The 16521-nt window shown below is 40.7% G+C and overlaps 1 protein-coding gene across 1 annotated transcript in view; it reads left to right on the top strand.

Annotated features, from left to right (window-relative positions):
- MKLN1 (muskelin 1) overlaps positions 1-16521 on the top strand; it is a 101641-nt gene that overhangs the window by 60398 nt on the left and 24722 nt on the right. Inside the window, exons 10-12 of the mRNA XM_021530924.2 lie at positions 4935-5147; positions 6996-7217; positions 8741-8870. Of these exons, the coding sequence (XP_021386599.1) occupies positions 4935-5147; positions 6996-7217; positions 8741-8870 (565 nt within the window). The remainder of the gene's footprint in view (positions 1-4934; positions 5148-6995; positions 7218-8740; positions 8871-16521) is intronic.

Raw genomic sequence — 16521 nt, forward strand, 5'->3', positions numbered from 1 at the left:
TTGTTTTTATTTCCCTGACTCTTGAACAGGATCCAGGCTTGCTCCTGAGGTTTTTCATCTGGATTGGTCTGAATAAAACAGATTTTTCTTGCAACTGAAACCCCTTTATTTGCAAAAGGTTATGATAACCAGAAGAAGCCAAGCTCCCCCAGTTTTTGTTTGGGATGGGCAGTGGAACCAGCTTCCTGGGGTCAAGTTCTCATTAAAGGAGGTTCATTGGACATTTATTTAAAAACAAACCAAAAAATGAAAGCTATCATGTTTGTGCCTTAATGTAGCATTCCAGGATGCTGTTGCTAAGACGATGCCTGCTGATTCTGGAATAAATAGTGATTTGAGCAGACCCTACCCTAAGGAGTTGAGTCCCAATCCTTTCTCCCCTGTATAGGAACAAATCAATTATTCTAAGGAGGCGGTGTTGTCTCTCGGTGCTGTTGTGTTGCTTTTTGAAAACGTTTTGTAAGTTAGTCCTTAAGTGGGATAATTGCTTTCAGCATTTGCAAGTTAAATGAAGAAAGCTCTAATTAGATTTTATAAAGTGGCTTAGCATGTTGAGAAGGCTTTTCATAAAGTATACTGTGTATTCACTTGGCATTGCACAATTGAATTTCGTGTAGCGCTGACGAAACCTAAAAATCCTATTTGGCCCTGGGCGCTTAAAGGATTGAAAGCCTTTCTTAAGTGCTGCTGGCCATACAGCCTCTCTTCCTTTCCCCACCATCCCACCCTCACCAGGGCATTTATCCGTGCTGTAGACACCAGAGGAGCTGCGTCAACACCAGCCTGTTCAAAGAGGAGCCTTGGAGCTGGGCATAAAGCTTGGTATTTTGTAGCACTTCCAAACAGGACCCTGCACATGCTGTTTAATCTGTTTTAGCTGTTTTTGTGCTATGCTGATTGTATGGTGGGGTTGGGTGGCACAGAGCCACTTTGTTCAGGTCAGTCCTGGCTCTGTGCAGGCACTTACTGAGTCTCACACAAACCCAATAGTGCCTGTGCTTAGTAGTTTTTGGTATTGTTTGGCGTCCTGTAGGTTAGAAATGTGATATGCTAATGCTTTCCTCTTGCCATCACAGCCTTGGCAGCAGCTGAGGCACTGGCCAAAGCAGCCTGACACACTTATTGCCATCTGAATAAGGACTTAGCCCAGTCACAAGCCCCTTTCACGTGTGGTTTCTGCAGTGTGTGTGCCAGCAGCTTTCTGATGAGAATTGGAAGGAGTCCCCAGAGCCAGTGTTTCTTCAGGTCGTGGGCTGCTGTTGCTGGATGTGACTTTCAGAGTCTTATGGAAGATGGGCTCTGTTTGAGAAGTGACACCTCTACTACTTCAGTCAGTCAGGTTCGTGAAGCTTCATCTGCAAAAACATGGATTCCACGTGTAACAACTTAGAAGAAGCCAGATCTAAAGTAAAGTACTTAATTATAAAATCACAGAATGGTTTGGGCTGGGATGGACTTTAAAGACCCTCTAGTTTCACCCCCTGCTGTGGGCAAGGACACCTTCCACTAGGACTGAGGGCTCCATCCTCTGGCCTGGAACACTTCCAGAGGTGAGGAGTTTTGGATGCATTTTTTATGAGTTCAGACAGTCACAGAAGCAACTTGTCAGAACTGTGACTGGGTGATAAGGCCTGAATTTGAAGAAGGGCATAGAGATCTCTAGTAAGATCTACTCAGCCTGGGACATTAATTAATAGATCATGACCAGCCTACATCCTGGCAGGGGGACAAAAGGTTCTCTTGCTCTCTAGCCATGCTTGATCTCCTCAACCTTGGGTTAGAGAGTCATCTCTGTCATGGCCAGTTTTTCTCACTCATTGGTTTTAAAGGGTCAGATTCTTTGAAAACTTGTGGAATCAACAAACTTTCCTGGTTGAATTTACTGGATTGCTGTGTCCATGACAAGCTGTGGCAGAGTGTTCCTCGTGTGAACAACAGGCTGCTGTTGTAACCACACGGCTTTGGATGTTTGGATGAACATTTGCAGCCACCCACGGGCACTTGATTCATCACATGTGCCTTGGAGCTTTTTACTCTTTTGTAGTGTCTTTGTAAATTGATTTTGTGTCCCTCTTTGAAGTACATTTGAGCTACAAGGGCTGCCATGGTCAGGCTGAACTCAGAAGTGAACACAGATTTAGACCTTTCCTCTTTTCTTCCTTAAATGTCAAACCAGCATGTATCACTGTTAATAGAGTTATTTACTCATTTTGGTAAACATGCAGGCTAAGGAGGAAACTTTGGCAGGTTCCTTGTGATCTTGTGAGTGGTGTGCAGGCAGAACTCCAGTTTTCTTGGAGAACAGATTTCAAACTGGATGAAGCTTCCTCTATTACAAGAGATAGTTCATGCTGTGGCAGGCTCTGCAGTTTGGTAGAGCTGAAGTTCTTGCATGAACTTGAGATGATGAAGATTCTGTGGCTGTAGAGATGAAATGTTCACCTTCAGAGCTCTTTAAGAAAGCAGATATTACTGTGTGAGATGTGGCCAGGATGTAATTAAAGAAAAAAGGTATTTTTCCTGATTTTTTTTCTAATTTTGAACTAGTCTTAGGATATCTGTATGTTGCATATTTAGTGTAGCAACTGTGGTTTTGGTGCCATTGTCTTGAAATGGGTATTGAGTTGTGAAGCATCTCAGCCTCATGTCTGTGCTAAAACAAATTTTGGTTGATGATGTAGCTTTTCATGGCAAGGCAGATCTGGAAATTGCTAAATTGGAGATTTATTCCTGAAAGTGCCAAAGACATTATTTGAACAAGTTTGGGAGGATTTAATTTAGTCTCTGTAGAGATGAGGGAGTGGGAGAATGATTCTTAAGTTGTCCAATTCCATTAAAGAACTGCAGTGACCTGCCAGAGGGGAGGGTCAGAAAGCACAGGTGGGTCCTCACATCTCACCCACAGGCCAGCTGTGCCAAGGCAAACAGGTGCTCACTGGCAGGGGACCGGTGCCATATCCCTCAGTGTCCCAGCTCCATGGCTTGGGATGGACTTTGCACACTGGGGTGATTTATTTGTGAACCAGGGGCTGCCTTTGTGAGTGCACAGATTGGTGCTGCTCATCCCTGTGTTATTGGAACAGGGTCCTGTGCAAGATACTGGTTTTGTATTTTCTAGGAACAAAGACAATTGTGTTGTTGCTTTCTGTGTCATCTTCCTTCGTGACCAAAGGCAATCAATGAGCTTTTGCTGCATTTCAGGATTTTATGCTAATATTTCACTGCTATCAGTACTTTTTTTATTTCAGAAAATAAAATTATCCTAATTGCCCTGAAGTAACTAATCTTCAAAGCTGTAATCACTGCCGACATAATGCTTTATATTTACAAAATATGAACAATTATGTTCACCTCTTCACATGGTCTTTTGAGTTACTGTAAACCATTTCCTGGAACTATTGCTTAATCAAGAAATTGAATTCTGTAACATGAATAGTAAAGGCTTTTGACAACAAAGATGTAATGCTTCCTTTCTTGTTTTATCCAATTTAGTGATGTGCATTCCATTAGTGTACTTTAAATTTCAATAGAATTTAAGTGAAAGGGTACAATTATGAAGATATTTTCATATGGCAATATTTAGTAGCATGCAGAACAACTATTGTGCTGATTATTTGGTGTGATATGGCTACTCTTCTTTAACTATAAGTCTTCAATAATGATTTTAAAGATTTGCTATATCCTTGCCTACTTGCCTAATTTTTCCTTTTCAATTGTTTTTAATAGATTTTTTTTTTTTATGGTTTGGGTTGGAAGGGACCTTAAAGATCATCCCATTCCAATGCCCTGCCATGGGCAGGGACATATTCCACTATCCCAGGTTGCTCCAGGCCATTTCTAACCTGGTCTTGAACACTTCAGGGATTCAGGGGCAGCCACAGCTTCTCTGGGCAGCCTGTGCCAAGGCCTCACCACCCTCACAGGGAAGAATTTCTTCCCCATATCTAATATAAACCTGCCCTCTGTCAGTGGGAAGTCATTCTCTGTGTCCTGGCACACAACTATGTTAAAATAAATTATGGATTTGATCTATACTCATGATACGATGTTTTTTCATCTGCTATTTTGCACATAAGGCTTTGCCAACCTTGATTTCTAATGTTTTGGTGTACCAGAACATCACTCTCATGCTTCAGGAAACAGTCTATGAAGGGCCTTAAAATGAGATGTGGGAAGCAGAAAGGAAACTGCCCAGGACTGCATAATCATCATCATAATGTCATTAAATAAATTACTCCATGATTTAACTTGAGCACTCCTGGATGGATTAAGCCCATAATAATTTGACATGGGGCACATATGTGTGTTTCTCTTGAAGCTCATAACTCAGAGCAGTTTTACTTACCGTGGGAAACTTTCTTTCATCTGGAGACTGGGAGGGCCATATCTATTTGTGAAGGACAGGGAGTGCTTTTGTTACCTTCCCAGAGCCATTACGGGATATGATTGCTTGGGGGAGTGTCTGCTTATGACTGTTAGAAAACAGCCTATTAATAAAACAGAGGCTCTTGTAATAGTGCACTTCTTAATCTTCTTCCTGTGTAGTTATTTATAGGCTGTGACATCTTAATTTGCCTCTCATGTGCATCGACTTCTGTTATTTTAAAAGATCAAGTAGTTTTCACACGCCTCTGAGAATCACTTCTGGGAGAAACTGTCTGTTTTCTAAGGAATCTGACAAAAAAGTTTCAAATCATAAGTTTGTTGTGACAGATTCATTAAGGTTTTTGCTGGTGTCTTTCTAAAGGACAGAAGTTATGGGATGTGCTCTTGTAGTTAGTTATATATTAATCCTGTATTTGATTACAAGCAGATTTTCCTGAATTCCCCAAGGATTTCGAGCTGCCACTAATACTTATTTCCCTTTAGTGACCTAACTGGAGCAATATCAAATCCATTATTCTCTTCATTTTTGTGGTCCTTTGCTTTCTCAGAGCGGTCCCAGTGCCAGGTCCTGTCACAAGATGTGCATTGACATCCAACGACGGCAGATCTACACCCTGGGGCGGTACCTGGATTCCTCCGTGAGGAACAGCAAGTCCCTGAAAAGCGACTTCTACCGCTACGACATCGACACCAACACCTGGATGTTGCTGAGCGAGGACACTGCAGCAGATGGAGGCCCCAAGCTGGTGTTTGATCATCAGGTCAGCCACACTCATCCTCCTGCTGCAAGTTCTCAGTGTGTAAAATCAGTTTTGATTGTAGTCTCTCCGATTTTGAGGTGCTGTAGCAGATAACAGAACAGGGTGAAGAGGGTGTGATCTGAACTCAGTTAAATTCTAATAGCATTGCTGCCCAATGCCACTGGCTGCTGGTGCTCTAATCAAACTGAGTCAGAAGAATCATAAAAACTTTTGCAAACAAATGCATTTTATTAAGACACATTTTATTAAAGCCTAAAGCACAGTTCATCTGGTTTTAATCAGTCTCCTTGAGCTGGGTTTGCAGCTATGCCTTGCTTGGAGGGCCTTGGGGAGCAACTTGTAAAGCTGTGTATGGTACCTTTGGAAGAGTACTCCAAGCAAGCTGCTGGACTGAGGCCAACACAGGAGCAGGATTCTTTCCAAATTGGTTACTTTTAAAAATTGTAGAATGTGCTTTCATTATAGAGCTTAAAACACCTTAGAGGAATGGCTACTAATCCTTTAAAAAGTCACATCTGTCCACGTGTTCAAAGTGAAAGCTTCTTTACTTATGTTGTGCTCAGTGGCTTTTGTCTACTTGAAAAAGGTGTTTTGTTCGCAATTGATTTTTTTTTTTTTTATGAGCATCGCCAAGAAACAGCACATCAGGACGCATTTTTAAAGCAGCCCAAGATCAGCTTTTATTGGTACTGGCTGTTTTGTAACCAAAGCTGTTGTTTGCCAGCAAAATGTGCCTTTCTGCTGACACTGAAAATTAAAGATACGCCATGTCTGCAGAACAAAAGCCAATCAGTCTTTCTGTTCTATTAATAACCAGTGCCAGTCTCCCAGGTGTTGGGGAAGAGCACAAGGAAATTATCAGCTGGCAAGGCTACTCTGGGTACTTTGCTTGTCTCTTGAAATGATTTCTTTTTTCCCTGTTCCATCTCTCAGGGAAGAAAGGCCTCACTGACTTCTGTCAGTCTGCAGCTCTCGCTCAGCACCTACTGCGATAGCAGTTTTTATTTAACCTTCAGAAATGTGCTGCACTAGAAGTGTTTTGTGTAGGCTTTGCTGAGTAGCATCTCTGTCTTACTGTAATCTTGTCTGTTTGTTGGTTTGCTTCCCCCTGACTCCCCCCTTTGGTATTTTGTAACCCTCAGCTTTGCACTTTGTCTGAAAACATCACCTGGAGTCAGGAGGTTTGGTTTGATTTGTGCTGCAGTGCTTCTCGTGTGCCATAACCTCAGTTTAGTTTTTGAGATAAACATATTTCTGCTGCAGTCCCAGGAGGAATCTTTGGCCGGGTTAAACCCCCACTCTGTGTTCCAGTAATGGGGGTAACAGTAAAGGTGTGCTGGGGGTGGAATCTCGGTAAGAAATCACAGATGGATTTTTGCATCAGTTGATTGGTGGGCAGTGAATTAGCAGTGATTTCGTATTTCTCCTTTGCACAACCATTGCCAAAGGTTAACTCTGGCTATAAGAATGTAGCTTGAAAATATCCCCATGTATCTTTTGAATCTATGGATCCATGGAAAAGAACCCTGTGAATCTTTGTGAAAAACTCTCAAGTACTTTCCCCTGAAATCAGCAAGTTTTTTAGTTGATGAAGGGTACATTTAGTCTTTTCTTTTGCATATTAAGTGGCATATAGAAATTAGACTTGTGTTTTAAATTTCTTTCATGAGATTAAAACCTGACAACCATGAAGATTTGTGTCCTTTTCTGTTTGTTGGAGACTCAGGTGATGTGCAGAGCGCTGTCTTAGCTTAGTGGGCATTGCTTGCAGGAGTGGGGTGTTCAGTGTTAGATCTCAGAGTGTCCAGGTCTTACTCTGACAGCTTAAAAGATTCTCTGCTTCTGCAGATGTGCATGGATTCTGAAAAACACATGATCTACACCTTTGGAGGCCGAATCCTGACCTGCAATGGCAGTGTGGATGACAGCAGAGCCAGTGAGCCCCAGTTCAGTGGCTTGTTTGCTTTCGACTGCCAGTGCCAGACGTGGAAACTTCTGAGGGAGGATTCCTGCAACGCCGGACCCGAGGATATCCAGTCCCGGATAGGGCACTGCATGTTGTTCCATTCTGTAAGTATCCACACCCTACTTTGATTTATGATGTCTGACTCTAAGGGGAACATCTGGTTTTGGTATTTCTTGCGAATTTTGAGCTCTTTAATCTCCTGAGCGATGTGTTGTCTCAGTTAATTCAATGTTTGCTGACATTCTGATGCTGCTTTGGTAAGTGCAGGAGGTGCTAGTTCAAGTTTCAGAGCCTTCATGACTCCAACTGAATAAAATTTTAAGTAAAAATCAAGGTGAATTTTAAAGAGTTGATTTTAATATCATAACTGTAAATAGAACCAAAGGCTGTGGTTCATTTTGACCTAAAAATATATTATTTTAAAATTAGTAGAGCAATTTCGAAGCTTCTGGTCTGGTAGATACTCTGTGCTGTTACTGGTATGGGACTTAATGGGTGTGCATTGAGTTGCACAGGCCTCAGAGCCTTTGGTGCTGAAGCATCCAGCTGCTCTTTGTTGTCCTGAGCAGCTGCAAACAGCTGTAAACAGCTGGGATTATGGACACTTCATCTAGAGCCTCATGGAGAAGGAGAAGGGTGGGGGAGAGGTGTATATAGCATTGTACTCTATGTTGGGTATTAAAAACCACCTTACATTGCCTCTCCAGTTGTGTTCATCAACCATATGTCTATTTAAGAGAACTAAAGGGAATTAAAATTAAGGTTGTGACATTTAAATATTTACTGATACCAGCAACTCAAAACTCAGCAATTTGAAGAAATTGCTGATCTTTTGCCCTGTCCTTTCCAATGAAAGATCAGAATTTTTCCAGTGAATACTGAACTTTCTGAGCTTTTAGTTTTATTTTTGTTTTGAATGCTTCTTCAAAATATGGTAGAAAAACATACTTCCCTACAAAACTCTGCACGAAGACTTGAGGATCTTTCGAATAGGTGTCTGTGGTAGGTGTAAGAATACTGGTTTCTGTAAGCACAAGTCATGGAAGTTTAAGTCCTTTTCTGTTTTCTCAACCATTTGAAAGAAAAATAATCTGCTTCTTACGGACTTTCCACTTGGCAGACTTGAAAGAAGCAATAAACCTGTTATTCTTGGCTTGCTCCTTGCCATTTGCCTGTACTGAATTTAGTAATGTGCTGGTACTTGGATGGTTTCTCCTACAGTCTGTCTTTTGTTCCTGTTGTGTTTTTAACAGTGATTTTATGATAGACTTTAGAGACAGGTCCTGTTAATTCTTTAATAATAAACTTGACATATGAGCTGCTGCTTTAATGTTCTGAAGTCAAAGCTGGATGAGGCAGGGCTGCATCAGTTACCTGGGCACAATGATGTTAAACTTAGAAGAGACATCTCTGTTCCTCTTTGATTCATTAATGGCTGCCCCTGGATCCCTGGAGGTGTTGGATAGGACTTGGAGCAGCCTGGGATAGTGGAAGGGGATGGGCTTTAATATCCCTTCCCACCCAAACCACTTATGATTCTATGATAAATACTGCTGTTAATGATCACAGTTGACCAACATACTGTCATGAACTTGTATAGACTTTGTTTTCCCCCTCTCTTTTCCAGAAAAATCGCTGTTTATATGTATTTGGTGGCCAGAGATCAAAGACCTATTTGAACGACTTCTTCAGTTACGATGTGGACAGTGACCACGTGGACATTATCTCAGATGGCACGAAAAAAGATTCAGGGATGGGTAAGAGGATAACTGCATAATCATTTCATTCCCTTGGTACAAATGAGAAATATACTCATGAGAATGGTGAAATATTGTAAAAGGTGAAATATGGAGGTGAAAAGCCAGGTTCAACTTGTGGGATCAGGTTGGCATCCTTAACTAGCCCTCCATACCCAGGTGAACTCCACACTACACAGATTAAATTTATGCTGGCTCTTCTGTCCTTTCTGTCATTTGACACCCTCCATCTTGAGCACAATACAAATAATTGATGCATGAAACCACATAGCACCTCAAAAGAAAGAAAAAAAAAAAAAAACAGCAGCAAAATAAGAACTAATACCTCTTCTGGAAACTCTAGTGAAGACAAAAAAACTGAAAAAAAAAGTCTTTAAGCCTGGAAAGGAGAAAGTTTCTGGTTTTCACTAAGTGAAAATTGCCACAGGTATGGTGCTCAGAGGCAGAGAATTGGAATAGAGGGACAGAAGTTATTTTCACCAGAAAGATGACACCAAGCTGTTGTCCTGTTATATTTGTAATAAATACCAGAAAAGGGGGAAAAAAAAAAAAAAAAGGAAGAGGAGGGAGCAGAGCTTCAGTTCTATGTGATTTCTAGCACTGGAGCTACATATCCTGTGTGAGTTCTGTATGACAGAAGTCTTTAAAAACACCCAGAAGGCCTGTAACATAACCATAAAGAACTGATTTCATGCCTTTTCTCCTCAAATGACAGAGAAAAATGTTCCTTTCTTCCCGAAAAGCCTTTCTGCATGTATAAGCACATCATTTTCCTGTTACAAATACCCTGATCTTCATCCTGCCAGTCAAAATTTGAAATTTGAGTTGCACTGTGTGCCATTATGGGACAGAAGTTGTGAGTATTTCTCATGTTTTGTATATTCAATCCCAGTCTTCTCTTCTTCCAGTTACTAAAAATCCCAGGAAGGTAATTAATCTTGAATTTAGGCTGCCTTCCTCATTTTGATCAGGCTTAACTTTTAGCAAGTAATTTTACTGAAATTCTAAAGTCAGTTATTGGTGGTGACGGGTTATTGTTTGCTCATTAATTTAGTTATGCCAATAAGGAAGAAAAGTACCCAAGCTGTAATTCTCTGGAGTCATTTATTTACTCCAGTGCTTCCAAGAAAGAACCAGCTCATATTGTTGACAGTCTCCTTTATTCAGGTGCACGTTGCCTGATGCTGCTCTGTAACACCCACACTCCCTTTGTTGCCCTTAGAGCTTTTAAAGAATAGATCTTTTTTTTTTCTCCAGGAAATTAGCAACATTCTGCCATTTTGATCTTTTCAAGCTACATGTCTTCATAGCCAGAAGCTTGAAAATACGTGGTTTTAAGCTGACACCTTTGTCTACTTCAGATTTAAAGATCCCGAGTTTCTCAGGACACTGAGCTCTGCTTTTCATACATTTACTTCAACGTTCAGTGAATTAAGTGAGAAATTAAGTAAATTTTTAGCCCTTCTCCCCATTCCCACAGGCCCTGAAGTGATGAATAGAAGGTTTTATACTTTTTCTAATAAGAAAATGACTCACTGGAAATAATTCACAAGTAGATTTTTTTTGGTTTACTGTTCTCCTGTGTGTGGAAAGTAAACAAAGAGATTTGAACGTTTCCATTGCTTTTGAAAGCAAACGCTGGGATAATTTGCATTTTAACAGGAAGAGAACAAAATGCTTATTACATTCAGACAGCAAATGTTGACAGCACTATTTTCACCCCAAAAAAGCAAGTCTTTATTGTGCTCTTGTTAGGTAGTGATACACCATTTTGATCTGTCTGAACAAAGTGATTGCCTGCCTGGTCGCTGTGAAGTTTTAAGCTGCTCAGTGTGATGAGTCAAGTTGAGGATGCCTGACCTAGATGTTCCTATAAAGTCCCATGATTACATTTTGTTCCTGGCTCGCATGTGGCATTCAGTTCTATTCTTAGTGGAGCTATTTTGATTTTTACCCTTTCTAAAAGAACATAATTGTGCATTTGTTTAAATATCTTGTGGAATAGGGAGATTTTTTTAAAAAAATAGTCAAATGGATAATAAGGATTATCAGTAACACAGAGTTATTGCAATGCTATAAAAGCATGGTAATGATATGTTGATTTTGCTGCTCTCATCTTCTGAGTTATTTGTGCTGTTCAGCATTTCTTTCCTTTTGTTTGTGCTTCTGATGTTGATCCTGTGACCAGCTCCTTGGATGGCTGATGTGTTTGGGAATGATGGGTGATAAATATCACTTAAGTAAAATACATAATTCTAACAAATTTAGATATGCAGCTGTGGGGATGTGTTGGATGTGAAGGAAGACAACAGAGGTGCAAATTAGAGGTGTTCTAGTATGGTTGAGAAGAGTTTTTGTTTGGAGGTGAGGCAGAAATGTTTATGTTGATGGACACACTTCTAGAGCAATTTTATATTTTAATTGCTTTAAAAAGCACATAAACAACACTCAAGCAACAAAATTCCCTCCCAGCAAACAAAAATGGTGTATATCTAAAGCATACAGGTGATCTGGAGATGCCACCAGTCCCGGGTGTCCCTAAGGGCTGGACTGGGAGCTTTCCTGAGTCCCTTAGTCCCATGACTAATCGTGGGCAGTCATTTCAGCTCTGAGGGAGCTCGTGGTAACATTTGTGGTTGAGGTTTCTGTGATAATCCCCTCTGGCCCTGACTCAGAGGGTGTGTCAGAGCTCCTGCTCAGAGGGAGAATTCCTTTGGCAGCAGGATGTGCAGAGCATCTTGCATCCCTTGGCATCAAGTACCTTCCAAAGTCAAATGGGAGCAAGCCTTAAAAGTTCTTGTGGCTCATTGTAGTGGTGAAGTGGTTCTTAAGGGCAGCCTACAGATTTTAAAGCTAAGCCTTATTTTTAAGCTACCTGTGAAGCTCCCAGGGCCGTTGTTGGGCAGGAGGTGCTTATTTCATATACAGAACTGTGCACCTGATGGATGGGGAATTTCATGGTTAAGTACCACGGACAGAGGCGACACAGCCCAGCCCAGGAAACAAGGCAAAGTCAGAAAAACATGAATCAAAAAAGATAGTACAGCTGGCTCAGCATGGTTGGGATCCAGCTCAGACAGGCAGTCTCAATGTCCCGTTTTCATCACCTCCTAGTGACACCTGGCATGTTGTGCCTGTGTTCAGGTAAGGTCTTGCAATGGCCAGCACATCCATTGCCATGGAAGCGTTTTGTTTTGTGAGGGACCTTATGTGCTTTATCTTGTGAGGTGCTTCTCAAAACTAATCCTCAAATCCTTTCCTCTACCTGTGAAGGTGCAGAGGGGAACAGGCACCAGATCCTAGAGATACCTTGCAGCACTGCCATAGCTTAGAATTCCATTCAGATTTACTGACTGATTGTTTTTTACCAAAATCTCAGAGAGAGCTGAGCGTTGGACATTGGATTGTTGCTTTGTCAACAAGACAACCAAACTGTTCAGATGGTCTCCTTAGCTGCTCTGTGGCAGACTGCCAGATGCAGTCTCATCAGGAAAAATCCAAGAGGATAATCATTATCTTGCTGTGTCAACAGCTGCCCTGGTGCTATCATTCACCACAACTTGCTCCATTAAAGTTGGGGGGAGGTGCTGCTTCCACTTTGTAGGAACTACAAGGAGTGGTGTGGAATAATTTGCAGACCTACCACTTTTTAAAAATTAACCCACTGGGAGGTGCCAGGTTCTGGTGAGCAGCAGAATTCATGTGATGAAGTTTTCTCTCAATTTTGTTATCATGAGGCATCACAAGGAGTGAGGATACTTGCAAACTGCTTGCAGTGGGACAGGCAGTCACGTGTTTTGAGGGTTTTATAACTCAGGTGGCACTAAAACCCTGTCAGTGAACTTGCTTCCCTTATTTATCCTTCATGAATTCTTCAGGCATGGTCTGTAGACTATAAATTTATAGAATGGCTTGGCCATTGCTGTGTTTCAAAGCACATTGAAAAACTTGCCGTAGTATCCCCTCAAATGTAAGAGATGAGATTTTATTTCCAAAATGCTGTCCAGTACTACAAGAACCACATCTGTGTAACCATAAACTTGACTTCAGGCTGCACAGAGGGCAGGGGCTACCCCTGGATCCCTGGAAATGTCCAAGGCCAGGTTGGACAGGACTTGGAGCATCCTGGGGTAGAGAAATGTGTCCCTGCCTGTGGCAGGGGGTGAGACTGGATGACCTTTAAGGTCTCTTCCAACCCAAACCACCCTAGAATTCCATGCATTTAAATTTCCTGCTTTGCAAGCTCTGTCTCTGTGTAAAAGCTGTTTCCTTGCTTTGGTATCGGCAGCAGCCAAGGTTGTGCTTGAAACAACTGTAGCTGTTTGCACACACAAGCCAAAAAATACTCCACTGGCTGAAATGATCACTATGATCCCATAAACTCCTGTAAGCAGGGACTGTGGTAGTGGGAACGTGGCTGTTCCATGATTAGGTGTCACTTTCAGAGAAAAGCTTTTCCCATGTGTTGTATTTAAATGGAAATTACACTGTATAGAGCTCCACAGCACCTCCTCGGAGCTTGCTCAGGAATTATTGCTTGGCTGAAAACTCCAGGCCTGTGTGGATGAATACTGTATTTAAATACTGAGGCCACAACCTTTTCATTTTTACTGTGTAAAAATGAATGAAAATACTAAGTTCCTGAGCTAGGATTCAGACTTCATATTTTCAGGTAGATACTGCCTTTCTGCCCTAGGTTGGTTAATGAGATTAAGGGGGAAGAAAACATTCAGTAGCACTGGAAAATCATTCATCATCTTGTAGACTTTTTGGGATGGTGTTGTGTTCAGTGATTTCTCTATACAGCTTTTCCTCTTCAATAAGAGATGTGTTGTCATAGGAGGAAAGTTAATACCACGTAGCCACAGGCCAGTATTCAAAACATCCAGGGCTAAGTCCTCAACCCTTCTTTGTCCTTGGAGCTGGCTGCCCACAGCTGACCAAAGAGGTGCCCTGAAAGGTGTGGAATTGGTAGGGATTTGCTCCAAAGCTGATTTTACATCTCTGTGAAGAAGCACAAGTGAGGGAACTTGCATGGAGCCTTTCTTACCACTTCATTCACCCCTTGGATCTAGTACATTGTAAATAACAGATCTGGAAGTGCTCTGGTTCTCACCCCTTCTTATTTGACTTTTTTCTCCCAAGTTCTAAAATTTAAAAAATTATATTCTAAGCAATCAGTTATTGTCAGTATTATAGACCCGTGTTTACAGGTTCAATTTTGTTACCCATGCACAATTAGATTTCCTTCCCAGTGTACATTTTGTTACCTAAATGTCACAAGTATTTTTCCATGTCCCTCTCTGCTACTCCGACCATTCTCGTTTGAATTCTGTCCAACATTTCCTGCCAGTCTGCTGCACTTGCAGATGATGAACCTCTCTTACCCCCTAGTGGAAGTATTTCAGTCCTGAGGTTTTTATGGAGCCCTTTTGCTCTAACAAGGATCAGATTTCCTTTGAAAACATATTTTTGATGTTTCTGTTGGGTTTAAAACATCACAGCTTTTCCTACTCACTGCGTAGTATCTTGTCTTACTGTCTGTATATTTTCAGGGACTTGTGTATCAAATTTGTGTTACGAGGTTTTTTTTAATGACACTGCATCCAACTTTATCATTTTGTCCTCCCCTGTAAAAGACCAGATGTCAACTCTTTCTTGCCTAAGGCACTGTTTAAATACAGTTTCTACCCAGTTGCTTAGATAGGTCACAGAGTTGATGTAAGTTACTCCTTGTCTCCAGCCCTAAGTAAATGTGGGGATTTATATTTCTCATACTTTTCTAGGCTTTCTGCATTTCAAACTGTTTCAAGAAGAGATTGATTTACAGCTGAGGGAAACCAGAAATTACTTGACTTGAATCTTGGTTTGATTGCAGTTGCTGCAGATGAATTCTATTCTTAATATCAAGAGGAAAAAACCACCAGTGCTGAACTTTGGCAGCTTTTCCCTCCTTCATTATTTAAATAATAATTTCAGCTTCGGGAAATCGAGCATAAATGAGATACAAAATTAATTTATTTAACAACATTTCAGAAGGAGGGATGGGACTTCCATAGATGAGTTTCAGATGCTTTGAGTATCAATGGTAAGAGAGCAGCTATGTTCCTCATGATTATAATAATTTTCATTTCAATGAGGTATTAGTGCTCTGAAGATTTGCACAGGGGTTTTTTTTTTTTTTTTTAATATTCCCGGCTTGGTCTCAAATGTTCAAAGCAGCAGATAGGGTTGCAAAGACATTTTCCATGTGCATTAGCATTGCTGATCAAATTTAGATGGCTCTCCTGCCAGAAATGTCTCAAGCAGGCCTTGAATTTAATCCTTTTGGGTCAGAAACTTAGTCCCTGACTATGCAAGCAAACATATTGCATGATATGTTTCAAAAATTAGCAGTTTTTAGTCTACAGTCATCTTCCTGTTCTGAATTTCCTTATGGGATGACTTTCACAGTCCTCATTTGCCTTATTTAAAAACGAAGTTCTTGTGGTTTGCAGGTAAAACAAAGTGTGTAGCCATTGTTGAGTCAGTGTTATTCCCTTAATTTTTTCTCTGTTCTATCATCTGTTTGCTTATAAACTGGATTAATTTTCCTTTAAAACTTTATGGCAAAATTGGAGGTCAAACTAGACAGGTTTATGCTGATGAGGGCTCCAAAGCCTCTTCCTCCTGTAAAATCATAAGGAAGGATTTTGTCAAAGGTAGTCTGAAATTGAGTTATCTAAATATATTCCAGTTTCTGTTTAAATTTACATAAGAATTCAACATTATGGGTTTTTTTTAAGAAATGCTTTGGTTTTGTGGTGTTGCTAAATTCTTCAGTAGAGGCTAAAATTGTAGAGAACCAAATTCTACTCAGAATTTTTTAATTTCTTCATTGCCTTCCTGGCCTAACAAACAAAGAGTGACGCATGAGAATGAAACCAGTTACAGAATGGGTTTCCAAAATACCATTTTGTGTATTCCCCAACGGCAATATTAAATGATTTATTAATGTAGGGCTCCTTTTCTAGGCCGTGGGGGCAATTCAGTTAATTGCAAGGAAGATTTTGCAAAATACAAGAGTTCTGAGAATTTTTCATGCCAAAATCTTGACCGAAAGCCAGGAACCTTTACCAGCCTTTGTAAACTGACCCAGAAAGAGAAAGGAGACAAACAGGATCTGTAAACAAAGATCACGTGCCCTTCACAAATACATTTTGGAAGGATGGTTGCCTAGGGAAACAGGAAATGGGGAATTACACAACAAACAAAAAGGGCTGCCAAACAAATTTGCTGACCTTTTTTCAGGGAATTATGGTGAAAACTATTGGAATACGCATGATTTCACCATATTTCTAAATCTGAAGGTGGGACAGAAGAATAGTTTGGTAATTATGTCACATCTATTTAGAAAATACAAAAAGCTTCTTTGATATCTTTGTCCTGCAGGGTTGTGAGCTATAGGCTTAAGAGGTCATCTTGAATTTTTTGGAGTTTCCCAGCTTTTGCAATTAAGCTTTCTGGAATCAATGCTTCCTTTTACAGATGAGATAATAACAGAATCACTCCATTCATATTTGTAAGGGTCATCTGGTCATTCAGCTCTATATTAGGCAGCTAATCCTCATTTTTGAGCTAGTCATCTCCCAAAAAGCTCTTTCCATATCTT

Source organism: Lonchura striata, chromosome 5, assembly GCF_046129695.1.
Source record: "Lonchura striata isolate bLonStr1 chromosome 5, bLonStr1.mat, whole genome shotgun sequence".
Taxonomy (NCBI): Eukaryota; Metazoa; Chordata; class Aves; order Passeriformes; family Estrildidae; genus Lonchura; species Lonchura striata.